Below are 19,983 nucleotides of genomic sequence, written 5' to 3' on the forward strand. Positions count from 1 at the left end.
TCACGAATATGATGTCAAAGGTCATCCCACGTGAGGTATCAAAATTCGGAAGTATTTCACCGAGTGCAGCGCACGATAAGAAAAACATAGTTTTTCATGAATTTATGCCATTAGCGAAGTTAAATAGTGAACATGAGGTTAATAAGGTTATCTGAATCGGTCATCCGCAGGACATGCCGTTGTAAGTAACTAAAGGCTAAGTAGTTTTATACCCTTTTGTTGACGTTTTTAGTCGTACGTAGGTAAGGTAAGCTTACTTGTTACATTACAGTTTGCACACAATTTGTACATACATGTATTGACATTGTATCATGAATTTGATGATCAGACAAACCATGCAAACCTTAGTTAACACATTTGCTAGTCAGCCAAATTGACCCAAGAATCCCACATGGAATTTTAGAGGGTCCGATTTTGATAGCAATTTCATATCAACATCAAATTGATCAATTCATATTGGCTGGACTTAGCCCTAGAACTCTGGCCATAGTATCCGTTTTTACTTCCACTAGGGCCAGAGGCACTTACATTGAAAAATTTGTTGGAGATGCTTGAACGATCCAGTACAAAAAATCAATGCTTGATCGAACCAATACAAATGTGTGTCAGGTCACTAATTAACATGATAAAACCCACTTGAGAACACACAATCGCCAGTCATTTCTAAAGACGCATTTATACTCAATCGCTTTTGCAGAAATCTGAATCGCACGCATGATCAGTGTACTAAATCGCCGTCGTATTTGCCTGCTGAGCATGCGCATAAATCGCTGTTTTTCAAAAGCGACACGTAGGCCTATATTGACACCCTCTGTCGGTCAAGGATTCAGTCTGATGATGAGCAACCCATGGGTATAAACACAGCTTTACACAATGACTAATTTACATAGGCACAAAAGACCGTGTTCATGTACGTTACTCAGCCAAACATGGCAGAGTAGGTCCCGGATGACGGTACATGTTCCTATCTCCTCAATGTTATACCTTTCCAACAAGGAAAGAGATACGAAAAGCGAACGTCTAGCTGGACTCGGAAGAGTCGAGTATAGAAGCCAAGCTTGTGCGGGGGTAAAGCTGCTTATTGTTGTTGTACTTGAATACTTGTAGGCTGCTTGCTTGAACGGTGGTTTCTTTTAGACTGTTCCAGTCGGTAATGGTTCGGGGGAAAAATTAGTTTTTGTGGCACTGGATGCGAGTTTGGTGGTGAATGAAACTTTTTGTATTATTGCGGCGAGAAAGCCGGGTAACTGGCGTAAGGTAACGGTCACTGGGGATGTCTATCTCATCATGGACGATCTTCTACATCATGGACTTGTAAGCGGGCTGTTTTTCTTCTCTCCTCCATCCAGTGACTGCCATCCAAGGTCGTTGAGGAAAGTTGTTACAGTTCCTTTAGTACGCTCAAAGTTGGATCTATATGATATTATTGTAGGCATACCTTAAATTTAACACATTTGGCATTTGCTACATGTAGTCAGCCAAATTCACCTAGAACACAATACATATAGAAATACATCTACAGGTAGGTCAAGGAAACCTACATAAATATGTTGTCTAGATACTTCACTTGACCCAATATGATTTTTTATCCATGGTGATGATGAGACACTCGCACATGGAATTTTAGAGGGATTTTGATAGCAGTTCCACATAGTCATAGAAAAGCTGCTATCATCATGAGACTAAGATCTAGAAACACCACCGAAATGCTGTTTTGTTAGCTGAATCTTTTTGATGAAAGTCAATCTTTGTATACATGTATCTGCTACGGAAAGTGCTACGACAAAAAGGTTTTCAGTTTTGGCTTTCTTTACTCAAGGGCTTTAATTTGATATATAAAATGATGCAGTTTGATGGCAAATTTGAATTCACCTAGCATACCTACATATTGAAAATCTGCTCTATCTAGATTAAATATTTCATATCTGTTAATAGGTCGCATGTCATAAGTTGGGTACAATTTCCATTACATGGTCAAAAATTACAAAAAATGAATTTTTTGATATGTTAAGGGAAGGGGTATGAACGTTTGGACAGTATTTATTGTGGGACATTAGAGCACATCAGACATATCGAATTGCATTATGAATATGAAGAATGGCCTTCTGATATCAAATAATTTTGATTTTTTGAAATTCGCAATGTAATACGTTTATGGCAAATCATTAAAATTGATATTTTTGATATTTAACAGTACTCGAAGTAAACTTTATAAATCTGACAATTTCTACCTAAAGTGTACGTAGGTGGGATGAAAAGCCGACGATCAATTGAAAATTTTGACCTTTCGTAGTGAAGATATGGATTTTTTCCCAAAACACACAAAAAAATAGGTCTTTTGGGAAAAAAATCGATATCTTCAAAATAAAAAGTCAAAATTTTCAATTGATCGTCGGCTTTTCATCACAGCTACATACACTTTAAGACTATATCATTAAATTTATAAAATTTACTTCGAGGACTGTTATATCTCCAAAATGTTTAAAATATCAAATTTTAATAATTTGTCATAAAATTTGTATTATATCGTGAATTTCATAAATGAAAATTATTTGATATCAGAAAGACATTCTTCGTATTCAGAATGCAATTCGATAGGTCTGATGTGCTCTCATGTCCCACAAAAATGCTGTCAAACGCTCAAAACGCTCATTCCAGTTCCCTTAACATGTTGTATATTGACAATCTCTAATAATTAACACCATTTTTAACCTTAACATGTGCTTATTTTTTGAGATAATGCTTAATTACTAATTAATTACAGGCATCTATGTAAATCTCAAATTTCAAATGTGTTTTTCTCAAATCGGACCTCAATTACAAAAATGACTGTAAATTTTTTATTTTATGCAATTGCAAGAATGTCATCAGATTTGGAGGATATGTTCTCAATACATGAATGCTTCAAATGAACTATTTAAAATAATTGTACGTACATGTTAATTACATTGTGAAGGTCAATGACCTTTTTACGAGTAATTAGCGAGATGGTTATTCTATTATTGAGGAAATGAATATCAAGAAGAGAAATATACATTAGCATATTGCTGAAAATACTGAAATTCAACTAGGATTTCATTAAAAATGAAAAAAAATGGAACATAATACCCTTTAAGGTGGTACTACACACCTTGATAAATTTGTGACTATTTTTGCATTTTTCTCAAAAAATAATATCACACTGGTAACAAAAGTTATGTATATTATAGGGGTAAGGAATTCAGTTACTACACTGGAATTTCAGTAACTCAAGACAAGGGGTTCATTATGTTAAGAAATGAGGTACATTTTAGCGGTACCTCTTTTCTTATCATAAATAACTTACCGCTTATCTTGAGTTACTGAAATTCCAGTGTAGTAACTGGATTCCTTTACCAGTGTGTAGTTACTTTTTGAGAAAAATGCAAAATTAGTCACAAAATTTATCAGGGGGTGTAGTACCACATTAAAGTAGTCAGTAATTGTTTTAGTTGTACAAATTCAACATTCAAAGCTGTCAATACATCATACCCTCCCTAGATTTGAAAAAGTAACCAGTAGTTTTGACATGCTGGCGTGTGAATTTTCATATAGGCCCTATTGCACACTCCCGCATCCGCCTGCTCCACATCCGCCCTGCTCCTCCACCTCTGGCATTTTTCATTTCAACTGATGTGATTTTTTTACTGAATATGAATAATGTATAATTATATGCTTCAGTAGACTGAAAGAGTATAATATTAGGCTTAAAATGAGGTATCAACCACTGCTGTAGGATCAAATTTGTATCACATTTTTCAGAAAAGTGTAATCCCTCCACCCTTTTAGCATACCCAACTTATGACATGCGACCGTTAATGTTTTTATTTGTTTTGCACAGTTTGCATCAAGTCATGTTTTGGCTGAACATTTTTGACAAAAGTCAATCTTTGACAAGATGTAAGTTGTAACTTTGTTACAGAAAGCGGTATGATTTTAACATTCCCCTCAGAAAAGGAGACATTTTTGTTGATGGAGTCAGTGGCATATCAAGGAGGGTATGTGCTGTGGGCACCATCTCAAGGAGGTGTGAAATTTACAGAGCAGATATTTTCGTTATCTTTTATAAAAGAAATTCAATTGACTTTTTCTATTAATTGCAGGTTTTTCATCAGACCAAACAGCCGTCAGTTCAGCAATATCCGTAACACAGAAACAGAATGAAGTGTTTGACAGAGAAAAAGAGCGCCAGTTGTCACTGGTCAAAGCTATCGAGAAGGTACACGTCAAACATCTAGGCACTGAGGACGAATGTTCATTGATGATGAATAAATACCTCTCCACACCATATCATGTTGCTATGCGTAAGTGATTTATAAAATCTGTTTGAATCTCTATAGACCTGTCTCTCTGTGTGTCTGTTCTCTCATTTTCTGTCTCTCTCCCCTATATCCCCCTCCTCCTCTTATGATGCGATCTGGTCCTTGGAGGCCAAAAGAGGTATATTTTCTTGTAACACGTTTGACATTAGGCTTAATATACCGTACTGAAAACACCAACGATCTAGCATATACTTGGTACTCAAGTTATAAATGAAGTTTTGTGATGTAAATGTATTTTATTGTTTTTTACTTTGGTCTTTATCTCAATTTAGAATTTGCCACCTTTGGCCTGTATGGACCAGATCATATGTGACCATCCACCACAAAGTGGTAGTAAAGTCGGCTCTAGATCATTTTCTGTTTATTGCAGATATTGAAAGAATGCACTTTCAGCTTTAAAATGACACCTCAACCAGCTTCATCGGACATCTGGAAGTGAAGTTATGGTGCATCAAAGGTCAAATTCCTAATATATTTTAGAAATCCAATACTGTTTTTGATTGTATCTCAAAATGGAAAATGCCGACTTTACGACCAGTTTGTGGTGGATGGGCACATATAGTCTCTTCCTCTTTCCCTCCTCTCTTTCTTTCTGTCTCCCTCCATCTTCATCTCTCTCTGGCTCTACGTTTATGCTCTCTTTGATTATGCACAATGTCAAATGTAAATGAATGATTTTAGGATTCAACTCCAATAATGTTCAACTCAATGTAGTGTTGACTGCAGTCTTCCTAGTTTTAAAATGCATAAACTGGGTAATTTGAAATGTCAGGAGACAGCTTGCTATTGTAAGCATCCAGCCATATACATGTTTAATTGCTTTATGGAAATTTTGGTGACTTTCTTAGCTTCTTTCTTTTTCTTCCTTAACTGCGTTTTAAGGGCCTTCTTGGCTGAGACTGTAAATTATTTTCCTGGCTTGTGCATCTTGTATATATGGGCTAAGTGTGTTTTTCACAGAAAAGATTCGAAGCTGCTATATAGCATGTGTCCTTGCGGACCAACCATAAAACCAACAAACAACCATATAGCAGAAGCCAGTGGTTCATTGTGGCACAGCTAGTGTGCTGGCACATGCTACTACAGCAATTACATGAAGATTGTGACCTCAGGTTTGCACTTATCATTTCAGATTTAGGAGAGCCTTACTGTAAGCATTCAGGCATAGCGGTAGTCAACGGTTCTTTATGGCATATGCTGCAGCCGTTACAGGAAGATTGTGAACTCAGTTTTGTACGATTCAAAGATGACAAACCATTTGAAGTTAACAAGGTAAGGTATAATTCGGCTTTTCCTGTTGAAATCCATACACCCCCTATGGAAGACATGACCTTAATTTTCCACACAGGGAGTGTGAATTTTGATTGGGGTACCTAAATGGGTGACCCCATTTGAAATTTACACACCCTGTGTGGGAGATTAAGGTCATGTCTTCCATAAACTGGAATAGCACATAAATAATGTGCACACTTCTCTGTACTAAAGGTTCCTAAATCAGACACACAACACAAACATAACCAGAGATACTGAAGGCAATTGGCCATGCCATTGCCTTAGTATCACCCCCTTTCAAAAAACAATTGTGTATAACTTTAGCTATAATGTTCTTTAGCGTGCATGTGATTGCCTTGGTGACCTAGCAGAATTCAACTGAACTTTTTACCATGCATACATGTACACCCCCACACACATGCATTATGCATATTCCTTGCTGGGACCATTTAACACATGTTAGGTGTCAACATTTCTCCAGAGCTTATTACTAATACTAGTGAAGAGGGTGTGTACTTGATATCTGAGGACCTTGATGCCCAAGGACCTGGGTTTAGGCTCTCGGAATGAAGTCCATGTAAGAATGGTGATACCTCAATGAGTTGAAGTCCTTGGTAATAACACAATGGATAAAACGCACCTGTACACATACACTACACAGGGGTATGACTAGCTTTGAACACACAGTTCAAAACTACAAAACATGGTCAGCTCTAATTGCCAAGCCATGGACCTTTACAGTTAACACCCAGGCAACAATAGGCATGTTTTCAATTGATGTCAGGCTCTCCATCATTACAGCCTTGAGGTTATTTGTCATTTCCTGGCATTTTAGGAGACTGCATACATCCACAGTTAGTTGTGTGTTCATACCTGTCATTGTGTTTAACTAATCTCCTGTTTGAAGGTGACTGGTTATGCTGAGGGATGGCTTCAAAACACAACCGTCAGTTCGCCCGCTGGTGCCCTGGCCTGGTTAAACCACATCCTATTGTTCTCAACAATAGAAACCAGACCCAATCGCTGGTTCTGATAGGATGCTGGTGGTTGGGCTTTGAATCCATCCCTAATAACTGATGTACTGTTTTCTGCCATGCAGGCATTTTGGCGATCATGTTCTCATCTGATGGGTGCTGTGTTACAGAAAGCTTTTAAAGAGGAAGTCTTAGTTGAGCCTGTTAGAACACCATTTATACCACGTAAGTGATATATCATCAAAGAAGTTTATACCGAGAGTCTGGATTCTGACATGTTTTTTGTGTTGCATAAGTGACAACAAGAAAAACTAACCTGTTCTATGGGTGGCCATCCCATTGAAGAAGGGTCAATCAGGCATTTTTGGCTCTGAGCGAAGCTAAAAGAGGCTATGTGATCGGAACAATTAGAGAGCCAATTCGGGCATTGGTTTTTATGCTAAGGATGTTTGTCTGTTTGATATTTGGTCTTGAAATTTGTTTCTAAATTTTGCTTATTTATTTTTTAATCGATTGCACTCCAGGTGGATTTCAAATACTGTCGATAAAATATGATTTTTGTGTAAAAAAGCCACGATGAACGAGTTGTTTTGTGGTACCTCGTGTGTGCTCGAGATTATTTTGGTCTGTATAATTTAAGTTGCGTGAATGTGGCGGAAACCAACGGAGGGTAATTTCGTAAGATTCAGTTCAGATTCAGAAGTTATTTACTATTTCATAACTTTTCTTAACTATTTCTTTACAATTTAAATAAAGAAATAGTTGAGGAATGTCCAAAAATGTTCAAGAACATGTCTAAATCTTGAATAAATCTGAACTAATGGATCGGGTAAATGAATTTCCTAGTGGACTATTTTTCCTTGCGCAAGTGCACATGACCTCTCCATTTTGTGCAAAAACACGGACCGAAAGTCATGCAAAATGTTCGTATTTCATCACAGCACTCATTGTAGTTTTGTTAGAATATAGTTAGATACAGTCTATTTAATCATATTGTGGACATTATTTTGAGGAAAAATTATATTTTCAATGAGATTTTACTTTACCCCACTTCGCAAAATTGAACAACTTCCGTATTTTTCCATAGCAAAAACAGCCTAAATTAGTGATGTTCCACTTTGCACAACAATTTTATACTTCAGAAAATCAAAGATTGATATGTTTTCTCTTGAAAAACAACATGGTTTTTAGGCCAGGACTTCTTAAGAAATTCAAGACCAAGGTTTATTTGATCGATGTTACGTCGATGGTCCCGATCTCGCCATGATTTTGGTGCAGCTTGCTTGTTTTATGTTTACAAGCAGGAGGAGGTCATGACCTTTTGGCGTATTGATCGATTCTGATCTGTTCTGATTGGATGGTCTCAAGGTCGTCACAGTTATGAATGAATAATTCAAGGTCATAAGGGGGGGGGCAGTATTAAATAGAAAAGTTCAAAATAACTATGATGACTTTAATGTTAGATGATGAACATAATAATAATAATTATTAAATTCAAATGTGACTGAAATTAGTGGTTTCAAAAATCATTGATTGCAAGTTGCAAAGTTTAATGTTTTACTCTAGGCTGTGCAATAATCATGAGCTAAATTTTGAGAGAAATCAAAAGGAATGACAAGCGATCAATGACAGCAGGGGGGTGGGAAAATCACTTTTTTAGTATTCCTGGCCTAATCAGAAAAAAGTTACAAAGATCAATTATTTGACCCGATGGGTGCTATAGTTTCAGTTTCAGTTTCAGTTTATTTACCAGTAACAACTGTCGTAGGCCTAAAAGTAACTTGGTGGGTACAGTAAACATTTGGAGTAAAATTTTTGGAAGGTCATTTCGGGGTCACCAGGGGTCATCTGAGGTCAAATTAGTAAAAACTGTCATATGGTCATGAAACTTAGTGGGTACAGTCAACATTTATAGCCAAATTTTGGGAAGGTCATTTCGGGGTCACCAGAGGTCATCTCGGGTCAAATTAGTAAAAACTATTGGATGGGCGTGAAACTTGGTGGATACAGTCAACATTGGAGTCAAATTTTTGGAAGGTCATTTCGGGGTCACCAGGGGTCATCTGAGGTCAAATTAGTAAAAACTGTCATATGGGCATGAAACTTGGTAGGTACAGTCAACATTCAGAGCCAATTGTTGGAAGGTCATTACTGGGTCATCTGAGGTCATCCAGGGGTCATATGAGGTCAAATTAGTAAAAACCGTATATGGGCATGAAACTTGGTAGGTACAGTCAATATTTTAGTCCCAATTTGTAGTGACATCACTCTGCGTGTTTAAGGTTACACAAAGAGACGTATAAAAAACGTATAAAAGACGTATAAAGTTGTTCTCTAAAACAGAGTTTTCTCAGTAATCAAATATCGCAGCGAGTGAAATGTTGGTGCATTGGAGTGTAGCTTAACATTTTTGTGTGTGTTATATACAAATTATTAGAATAAATTTGAAAATCCTTCGTTTAAAGCATTTTTACCCACCATGTTCACAAGATCAAAAACACGTTCCATGAGGGTTTTTTCAAATGTGCGCTCCGTATAAATCCAAACCGAGCGATTGTTTTCTTCTTTTTCGTATTGTATTACAAATCGATCAAAGAAATAATGTTGCCATGGGGAAGAACCAAATACAGTACCGATTAAATTTTAAAAGCCCGTTTTTTGGGGAAAATTTTGGAGAATTTGCTTGAGAAAAAGCTGGTTTGTGAAATTATCGATATCTTGATTCTGAGGCGTTAATTTAGACATCTGAATACCTACATTATTTCTCAACATTCTGCCAATTGCTATTCCATTTGATTTTCACTCCAAATTGAAGCTAGTTTTGCAAAAACGAGGTTTTCCTCCATCAGTTCGTTCAAAATTTCAGCGCCGACATGCGTGTTTATTCTAAGAGCCATAATGCGGACGCGATTGTAATCATATGTAATTGCATCCAATTATAGTTATATCATCCGCTTTGAGAACAGTCAATTTGTGTAAGTTGATATGTGGCGAGTGGATAGAGCGTTGGACTGGGAATCTAATATGAACTATTTTTGTGGGTTCGAGTCTCCGTGTGGCTGAATTTTTTTTTTTTTCTCTTTTCTCATTTTTACTTCCTTTCTTTCCTCTTTTCTTTCTCCTTTTCTTTTATCATTTTTTTTTTTTTTTTTTCATTTCTTTCATTTCTTTCTTTCTTTCTTTTTCGTTCATTTTCTTTCTCTCTCTTTCTTTCTCTTTTCACTATTTCTTTATTCTTTCTTGCTCCTTTCTTTTTAGTTTTATTTGATTGATTAAGCTGAGTGCAGTGAATTGTTTTTCACTTTGTAGGCCTGCTAAGTCTGTCTTGTTGATTTTCATCCCAAATTCGATTTACAAATAATTGCTTTTTGATATTGTTGTTGTTGCCTACCCTTACATTGTAATCAGGGAATAGCAGCATTGATTTCATCAAAGATATCAAGGCTATAAATTCAAAATCAACACATTTTCCAGGGCGTAGCTTGACGAAGTGCCCCACATTTTCCAGGGCGTAGCTTGACGAAGTGCCCTACAATTCACTTTGTATAGGCCTGCTAAGTCTGTCTTGTTGATTTTCATCCCAAATTCGATTTACAAATAATTGCTTTTTGATATTGTTGTTGTTGCCTACCCTTACATTGTAATCAGGGGAATAGCAGCATTGATTTCATCAAAGATATCAAGGCTATAAATTCAAAATCAACACATTTTCCAGGGCGTAGCTTGACGAAGTGCCCCCAATCAATTTTAAAATTTATAAAATCCTTGTGAAAATTGCCGAAAATGGCTTGTGCCACCCCCCCCCCTCGGCATCCGAGCTCCGGGCTAAGCCAAGTTTCATAGCCTTTTCATGTCTTGACCGTGGATCGATATTCTATTGTAAGTAGGCCTACGTCCCGGTATACGCTTGTTCATTTTCTGCATGGCTGTTTCTGTTATGAACTTACGCCCCTCTGAAATCACGCGCATGAAAAACTCTCGGCTAACCTTAACATACCGAATTTTACAAATTACTCTTATCAAACAATGTGTTCTTCATGCGCATTAGTACCCCCCCCCCCGCCATGTGGTCCCCCTCCCACATACCCGAAGGGGGTGGGTCAAACATGTGATGAATCATTGTTTTTATATTGCGCATTATATATATCAATTTCAGTCATGTAGGCCATGTTATTAGGCCAAAATAAAACTTAGAAGAATGTCTCTCGTGTACAAAAGTATGGGAAACTGAATATTTAAAACCACTTTTTTAGGATGAAGGAAGCATTTTTTTTTTTTAAAGTCTAAAACAGGTTTTATGTCAAAAATGGTCTCTTTTGGGGTGCTAAATCTGCTAAAATGTTTCTCGTCCTGAAATTTTAACCAAAAGCACACTGACCGTCAAGGCCCATGATGGGGTGCCGGTTGGTGGGGGTGGGGTGGGGGAGGCAGTGGATGCCAAGCACAAAAATGATTTTAATAATTAAAATTATTGCCTTATTGATCTGCTTCACATATATCAACATCAGCCATATTGGTTATGTAATAAAGCCAAAAACATTTCTTAAGAGTGTCTCTTGTGCATAAAAGTATAGGAAACTTCGAAACTTTATAGCATGTTTTTGGAAGAAGGAAGCACTTTTTATTAAAAGTGTAGAACAAGCCAGGAGCTTTGAAATGTTCTTTTACCCTCTGAAATGGCCTTTCCTGCATGTGGTGCAGGAACCCTCTGGACCCCACCGGGGACCCTTAAGCGGGCCTCGGACCCTCCGGCCGTGCTGGAAAAGAGCTCCGCTCGCTATGCTTAGAAAAAGCAAGTTCAGGATTCTTTTGGGTCACATCCATGTGGCTAAATAGTAATTCCCAAAATTGATTGATGTATCATTGTATGCTCTGCAAATGAGATAGCTACCAACCGACCAGATGTACCATTGAATGTAATATGTCACACAATGATTTCACCTGTTGCACATTCGACTTTCACTGTCACCAAAAAGCACAGAGCCACAGTACCATTGGTGCTCTTGTTTTTGTTTTGGTGTTTTGTTTTGTTTTAACAAGTGACTCTAAAAATCACAAAATCTGTTAATAAATTGCATTTTTTTTGCCATTTTGTTCCCTAGCTTCGATCACATTTTGTAGTCAAAATATAACTGTTTTTAGTAGTATGTGCATATTTTAAGGTTTTGATTGGTTTAAATGTTTCTGTACTTTTTAAGGTTGCTTTGTTTTGTACAGCACTTTGTCCTTTTGTGTAAACTGCTTATAAATGGCTCTATTAATAAAAATAATGCAGAGGGTCAATAAGCGTAAAAAAAGGGAGGTGAAATCTTTCTGCATCTGGATTTGAATGAAATTCAAGGTGTCCAAAGTTAACCAGTTTGTTTCTGTTTTTACCGCTGTAGTCTCAGCAGGTTGCTTTGCCTATGATGTTAATATACCCTTCAAGTGGGAACCAACCAGAGAAGAACTTGTGATACTCTCCAGAGAAGCTTACGTCATCATGAAGTCAAAGTCCAACTTTGAAAGGTTAGAGGTCAGACCAGATGTTGCAATGGAAATCTTTGAAGATAATGTGTAAGTAATCAATGACAACACAAACCTAATGTTGTATTGTCAACAAAGTAAGTTAGTGTTTGGATTTCCATTCTCTTGGTCTGGCTGACGTCACACAGAGTAAAAAGCCTTGTAAAACCAATGTGCGCATGTGCAGTTCCCCTTCCTCGAGCTTGCTGCTATGCGCACGCTTGTGCAAAGGGACAAATGTTCTTTGATTTCCGTCCGAGTGAATGAATGAAGATCAGAACTAAGGCAGTAGTCTATGTTAATTAAAGAAGGATGTGAAATGAATGTATACAGCTAAAAACTGATTCACTCTCTTCATGCTGGTGCCAACTGCAGATGACAAGTTTAAAAAAAATATAAATTTCAGAATTGTACATATCCATGACTATGTTTAGAATCGGCATGTAAAATGCATTAAAATGAGTACAAACAAGCCAAGTATTGGTTCAGTGGTTCTTGAGATAGCTCGTGATATTTTGAGACAATATCTCAAAACTTGGTGACTTTTTATGTTGAAGTCTATGGCGGGCACACAGAGCATTAAATTACCACTTCAATCTTCAATCTTCAATTTTGCACTTCTAACAAAGCGTGGTGCTTGACTGCTTGTCCAAGGAGACTCTTGATGATACTCAAAGATGTGCAGTTGTGCGATGTGCAGTTGTGCGATGTGCAGAAACTATACAGGTGCGAGTAAAAAGTAGATGCCCATTTAGATGAGCTGGTGAATTGCAGTGGGCTGCATAGCCCGGACTGCAGGGAGAGTTACTGACTGAAAGATGTTTGGTGATGTTGCTGAGACAGCTTCCAGAGGTAGTCTGTTCCATGTAGGAATTGTCCGAATAAAGAATGAGTATTTGTACAGGTTGCATCTTGCATGCACTGGGTTATAGCACTCTTGTAACATTTTCCTTTGTCTTCTCCTCTCCTCCTTCTTTCAGGTACAAGAAGCATTTTGTAGAGCAGCTCCAAGGCAAAGGTTTAAACAGAGTAACGCTATTTAGATTAGGTGACTTCATTGATATCAGCCGGGGTCCTATGATGACTAACACAGAATTCTTCTCACCTCATAGATTTGTATTTACATGTGTAAGTATTAACAGCCAATCAGGTGGTTATTCCATACACCCCCTATGGAAAACATGTCCTTAACCTCCCACACAGGGGGTGTAGATTTTAAATGGAGCACTTATCATGGTAACTCCATCTGAAATCTACACTCCCTGTATGGGAGATTAAGGTCATGTCTTCCATAGGGGTGTATGAATTTGAATGGAATATCTCATTTACCTATTGCCCATAATGCATCTTGATTTTAACCTATAAATATTTCACAAATAAAAGTGGCGGACAAGAAATGTCACTATAAATTTGTATTACCCTGTTCTACGGGCGGATAAACCTTTCAAGTAGGGTTGGTCGGTCTGGCTTTTTTTTTTCCAAAGTTAATGTGCGTGGTGTTCACTACTCATATCTTGGACAACCTATCTGGGACCGCCGTCCATGTTTTTAAAATCTGGAGCGGTCAGGCCTGTAGAACAGGGTTTTCTTTTTTTGTTGCCTTATGGATGAAAATTGCACTTATTTAGCCAATGTCAACAACATGGGGTCATCAGCAGAAATCATTTCTTAACGCCTCGGCTATTTGGAACCCCACAATATTGCAGTAATGGAAAGAAAAGTGCAAATGTTCCTCATTTTTCGGGTCAAAGTTTTTGACAAATAAGGTAAGCATCAATCTCATACACAAGCCATACCACATTGTAGCAGGCTTCCAGGCAGGGGATTCTGCTTAGCTTGATTGTCGCCCTGTTCAACAAAATGCTAACCCTCATTAGTATTGATACATCGTGGTGTTGGGTTTTTTTTGCTAACCCTGATTAGTATTGATAACTTGTGTCTTATTTGTACTGCTAACCCAGATTAGTATTGACAACTTTTGTAATTTATTCTGATGAACCTCGATTAATATTGAAAACTTGTGTTATATTTGCAGCTAACCCGGTAATAAAGTATTGTTATTTTTTCTTATTTTTACTGCTATCCTCGATTAGTATTGATATTTTTTTTGTCTGCATTGTGTTCTACAGGTTCATAGTATAGATGATTATTTAAGACCGAAGGTAAGTGCTTGTCTCTGGTTACATTTAATTTGAAATAATTCGTAAAACCATGCACAATGTTTAAAATCAATAAGTGTTGTTCATGAAACCTGCTCTACATTTTTCAAAAAGATGTACCAGGCCTTGCCGTCTAGATTTTAAAGGCGAGTGGTCAATCACTCGCTAGCATGATGCTGGGCGAGCGGTCAAATCACTCTCTACATTTTAATCGAATCACTCGCTAGGTCTGAAAAATTATTCATATACTAATATGAAACGATATTACACACTGTTCACAAAGCTTCACAACCTTTCTTTCGTATCCAGGGTTTAAGGCTAACTTATTACGGTAGATCGGATACAGGATACACTGAAGTGCTGAAACTTGCATGTAAATTGATATTGGATTCAATTTTGGGCGATTCGTGGCGAGCGATATTTAGTGTCTTTGGCGAGTTTAAAATCGCTCGCTAAAAATTGAGTTTGGGTGAGCGGTGGCGAGCGAGATTGATCGCTCGCCTCAAACTGCATGGTCTGTTGTACTATGTTTTTTTGGTAAGACAACATATGCATACCCTGGAGTATATTTTTAATGCGTGACTAAAAACAAAACAAACTAGATGGACCGCGGTTCTCGGATGTCGCGGTTTTCGACGCAAAGCGTCGACCGTGATGCCTCCACCAAAGACAGTGATGTGGCACATACTCACAAGTTGATACAAAGCTGGGTGACCCCGGATGACCCCAAAATGACCTTCCAAATATTTGGCTCTAAATGTTGACTGTACCCACCAAGTCTCATGTACGTATGACAGTTTTATTAATTTGACCTCAGATGACCCCTGGGTGACCCCAAAATGACCTCCCAAAAATTTGGCTCTAAATGTTGACAGTACCCACCAAGTTTCATACCCATCCAACAGTTTTTACTAATTTGACCTCAGATGACCCCTGGATGACCTCGGATGACCCCGAAATGACCTTCCAAAAATCTGGCTCTATATATTGACTGTACCCACCAAATTTCATGCCCATACGACCGTTTTGACTAATTTGACCTCAGATGACCCCTGGGTGACCCTGGATGACCCCAAAATGACCTTCCAAAAATTAGGCTCTAAATGTTGACTGTACCCACCAAGTTTCATTTCCATCGACAGTTTTACTAATTTGACCTCAGATGACCCTGGGTGACCCCAAAATGACCTTCCGAAAATTTGGCTCTAAATGTTGACTGTACCTACCAAGTTTCATGGCCATATGACAGTTTTTGCTAATTTGACCTTAAATGACCCCTGCATGACCTCAGGTAACCTTGACCCACTAACCAATACAAACTTGTTCTGCCTGGGGTCAAGATGCACCCACCCACCAAGTTTGAGGAACATGCGACCCCTAGTCTCCGAGAAAAGAGGTAAATGAGGAAAATGAGCCCCCTGACCTCAAATGACCTTTTACCTCAGTATCTGACCTTGAACCTCACCCAAAAAAAAGTAGCCAGAGTTTTTGACCATGACCCACCTATCCTGAAAATCTGAAGTCAATCCGCCCATCCATGCCCGAGATATGGCATCCGGACGGAAGCACGGAAAGACGGAAGGACGGAAGCACGGAAGCACGGACATTGCAAAAACAGTATGCCTCGCGGTGGAGGCATAAGTGGAGGCATAAAAATACCCCTTTAAATTAAAAAAAAAAAAGCCCAGCATGTAGTAGGGCTACATGCTGGGATGGCTTTTACATACTTATACGTGCCAGTTTGTGAGTCCAACCTTTTTATACCAAGTGTTGTTTTAGCCCCCGAGCACTACCTGCCGATCTAACATTGCCTCTGATTGGTCAATTACATGATATCTCACTTTAATCACCAATCAGAATGGGGCTTTGCAAACAATTCACCCCAATTTTTTGTGTGGTGAAATTATTCTAACAATGTTGCTGGTTGGTACAATTGATAATGAAAACTTCTTTTTGGCCAATCGGCAGGTAATTCTCATGGGATTAAACTTGTTGAAACACTCATGTACATTTTTGCTGTTTCTCTTTACAGAATAAATTGTTAAGATTCCAAGGAGTAGCCCTGCCAGCTGAATTTGATGTAAGTGTGATAGATAAATGAGTGTTTTAGAAAAAAATGTTTGTTTGTTTGTTTGTTTGTTTGTTTGTTTGTTTATTTACCCAGGTTGGTCCGTGAGGGACACATGCTAATCCATGGACCGTTCCAAGCTCATACAAATGCACAAGCCTGGATAGCCAGTGTAAGCTAATAAATATGCATGCTGGCCTAGATAGCTTTGATAAACAAAGCAAGAAATGGAAGAAAATAGCTAGGAAAAAGAGAGAAGGCCACTCCCAAACACAATTGTACAATTTTACTCTCAGCCCTTACTTGGTGAGAAAGAAAACTGGAATTCCAATCTCAGGCCCCAATGCAAAGGCTTAAGAAGACATTAAGCAAAATTGCAGCAACACAACATTGAAATTGTATTAGGTTTCAGTAAAATGGATTTTGTGATATAGAAATGATCGAAGGGTATTTTCATAGTTGGAAGTTAATAGATAACTGCATCAGTTATTGTGAAAAATCTTAACATTTTGCTATTGGAGTCGAGGAATGCTCCGCGGGATATGCTGAGGTATAAAGCAAAATGTTTTGATTTTTCACAATACCCAACATGTAACTGACTCGTAAGTTATTGACCCAATTCATAACCTGTTTCAAAATTACTTCACAAAATGGCAATGTGTAAAAATAAACAATTTAACCAAGCAAAATATGCTTTGGGCAAATACGGTAGCTGTGTGCGTATGAACTGTTCCATCGCATAGGATGCATGCATGCATACATACATACATACACATTACACAATGCTTTTATAAAGCGCCTTTACATCTAGACCACGGCGCATAAACAAATGCACACAGAAGTCATTGCTTACCTTAATTCCTCGCTATGTCACATGCAGACAGAGGTCATTCATTTAAACTTACATTTATCCTTAATACGAAGAATTGAACAGGCTAAAGTGGACTTACCAGTTACAGCATGTGTGTAATCATGCCATGCATAAATGGTAGTTGGGTGGGCATGATTGGTTCCATTGCATAGTATGTTCGAACGGGGAAGTCTTTGTACCGTGTAATTCTGTGCTACGTCACATGTGGAGGACATTGATGGATGTCAATGACCTCCACATATGATATATTCATGTATCGTCTAACAAGCAATTTGTTTGGGACACACATATGGTGTTTTATGCAGAGGTTATGAGTATACAGTAAAAACTCGATAGTTAGCATATGTGCTTACTATCGAGCGCTTTTGAAAAGTGTACCAAAGTTTGGCGCTTTACCAACTGAGCTAATGGGGTTGAGACACACATTTGCGGATTTACTTGTTCGTATATAACTATGTCTATGTGTATCAATGATTTGCTCAAAACCCTTTACACTTTTGTGGATTGGGCTCTTCATGTTTGCATGTCATAAGCACATATGCTAACTATCAACTTTTTACGGTACACTAGTCTTTTCCACCCAACCAGGCTTAATGCCACGCAGATGTGTTAAGGTAAGTTATTGGGGAAATGAGAATATGAACTGGCCATTTAGTCCAAAGGATCATTAGTATAAAACAGGGTTAAAGTTTGGGTTTAGGGTATTTTAGGTCAGTGTTAGGGATAAATGTAGGGTTACCATTAGGATTCGGGTTTGGGTTAGGCTAGGGTTGAGGGTCAGAGATTAAAGTTGGGGTCAGGATGAGAGTCAGGGTCATGTTTAGAGTTAGAAATGGGTTAGGATTAGGGCTTATGTTGTAGGTTAGGATTAGGGTAAAGTTGTTGGTTTTTTTGACTTATGACTCTTTCAATTTTCCTTTATATATATATAACCCTCATAAATGTATAACATCAGTAGATCTAGGGTAATACACAAAAGCATTGCTACATAATTATTCACACATTCATTATAGTTATCATGCAGCATTCCCTTTTCCAGGCCAGGCATGCTATATTTAGCAGCACACTTGCAAAAGAAAAAGCAAATTTTATTCCTCCAACTACAAATAAGGTACTTTTTGTTTCACATGCAGTATGATCTCAAAGTATGATCTCATAGTAAATTTATTATTTTTATCATCAATATTACATATTTAGTTCAACCATTGCTATTTAATTCAGTGGTGGCTTCAGGGACATTGAGAATTCTGCCCCCCCCCCATCAAATTTATTTTCAAATGGGAAATTTACACTTTTTTAGACCCAAAATGCAAAATTTTAGGCAAATTTCAGGTGTGTACGCTCTAAAATGTTCTTTCCCATTGTCTCCCCACCCAAAAATAAACAAAACAGTTATTAGTTTCAATACCAGGCCCTTGTGTCTGCCTGATATTTTGAGCCAGAACATACATGTAATAATGACAACTAATAGTTTATAGCCAGAAATGAACTGTTTTATTTTACCTGTTTTATAAATTTCTGCAGATCAGTGATGAAATGATCATGCAAATAACATATCAAATATTGCATTAATACAAAGGAAATATGATACGCATTGGTGATTGGGCTATTCCAGTTGAAATCCTTACGCCCCCTATTATAGGGTGTGTATGATGGATTTCAGAGATGACCAGGCATGATCTTAATCTCCCACACAGGGAGTGTGAATTTCAACTGGAATCACCTGAATGTGTTATTCCATTTGAAATCTACACCCCCCCCCCCATATATGTCTTCCATAGGGGGTGTATGCACAGTGTTCGAAATAGGGCCGGTAAGCCGGCCATTGGCCTGTAACTTTTTGGCCTGGCCGGTAACTTTTCAGACTGGCATCTAGTTGCCGGCACGGCTGGCCGGTAACTTTTTAAGATCAAGCCCGGCTGGCCTGTAACTTCTTGAGGCATATTTCGAACACTGTGTATGTATTTCAACTGGAACATTACAACATGCAAAAAGTTCCTTTTACTGTTTGAGCCAACCATTTTTTATATTTAGTATACCAAGTACATGGTGCTATGGGTTTGGGATTTTCTTTTGCTACATTAGTGGAACCAACCAATGATTTTTGGCATCTTTAAACCTGAAATGATAAAAATTTGATTGGTCCAATTTTTTTCTATGCCCCCTGTCAATAGTCACAGTGGGGCCAAAACTTAAAAATACTCCCATCATGTTGTTATGTATCTCAAATTGTTCCTCTCATCACAAAGAATAAAAAAGTCATTGTCATATTTTTCTATGGTGCTTAGTTCAGGAGTTATAAGGTTGAATCTAGGTCAAATGTCAAAAATTTCATACACAGAGGTTAAATTAAAAAATGGTCTGATTTCATTGAAACTGGTCTCAAATTACTCCTCTTTGACATAAGAAATCTCAAATATATACTTAATTCACAGTTTTCGTGCAGTTAAGGGAAGGGGTATGGACGTTTGGGCAGTATTTATTGTGGGACTTTAGAGCACATCAGACATATCGAATTGCATTCTGAATACGGAGAATGTCCTTCTGATATCAAATAATTTTGATTTTTTGAAATTCGCAATGTAATGCACATTTTATGGCAAATCAATAAAAATTGATATTTTTGATATTTAACAGTACTCGAAGTAAACTTTGTAAATCTGATGATTTATATTTGAAGTATATGTAGGTGGGATGAAAAGCCGATGATTAATTGAAAATTTTGACCTTTCGTATTGAAAATATGGATTTTTTTCCAAAAAAAACAAAAAAAAATTAGGTCTTTTGGGGAAAA

At 37.7% G+C, this 19,983-nt stretch overlaps 1 protein-coding gene across 1 annotated transcript; it reads left to right on the plus strand.

Annotated features, from left to right (window-relative positions):
- The first annotated feature begins 19 nt into the window (after nt 1–19).
- LOC140169358 (large ribosomal subunit protein mL39-like) lies at nt 20–16,351 on the plus strand. The gene is made up of 8 exons (XM_072192614.1): nt 20–181; nt 4,122–4,322; nt 5,473–5,612; nt 6,712–6,811; nt 11,971–12,142; nt 13,072–13,219; nt 14,221–14,253; nt 16,283–16,351. The coding sequence occupies exons 1-8, from the start codon at nt 133–135 to the stop codon at nt 16,349–16,351; spliced, it is 912 nt and encodes a 303-aa protein (XP_072048715.1). The 5' UTR covers nt 20–132.
- The last annotated feature ends 3,632 nt before the right edge of the window (nt 16,352–19,983 follow it).

The sequence above is a fragment of the Amphiura filiformis genome, chromosome 14, assembly GCF_039555335.1.
Source record: "Amphiura filiformis chromosome 14, Afil_fr2py, whole genome shotgun sequence".
Lineage (NCBI taxonomy): Eukaryota > Metazoa > Echinodermata > Ophiuroidea > Amphilepidida > Amphiuridae > Amphiura > Amphiura filiformis.

Bases quoted from the DNA above. Each gene is read 5' to 3' on its own strand.
- LOC140169358 (XM_072192614.1), top strand. From the start codon at position 133: ATGAGGTTAATAAGGTTATCTGAATCGGTCATCCGCAGGACATGCCGT. The intron at 4,323-5,472 runs GTAAGTGATTTA...TTATCATTTCAG, and splicing joins ACCATATCATGTTGCTATGC to ATTTAGGAGAGCCTTACTGT. The intron at 13,220-14,220 runs GTAAGTATTAAC...TGTGTTCTACAG, and splicing joins ATAGATTTGTATTTACATGT to GTTCATAGTATAGATGATTA.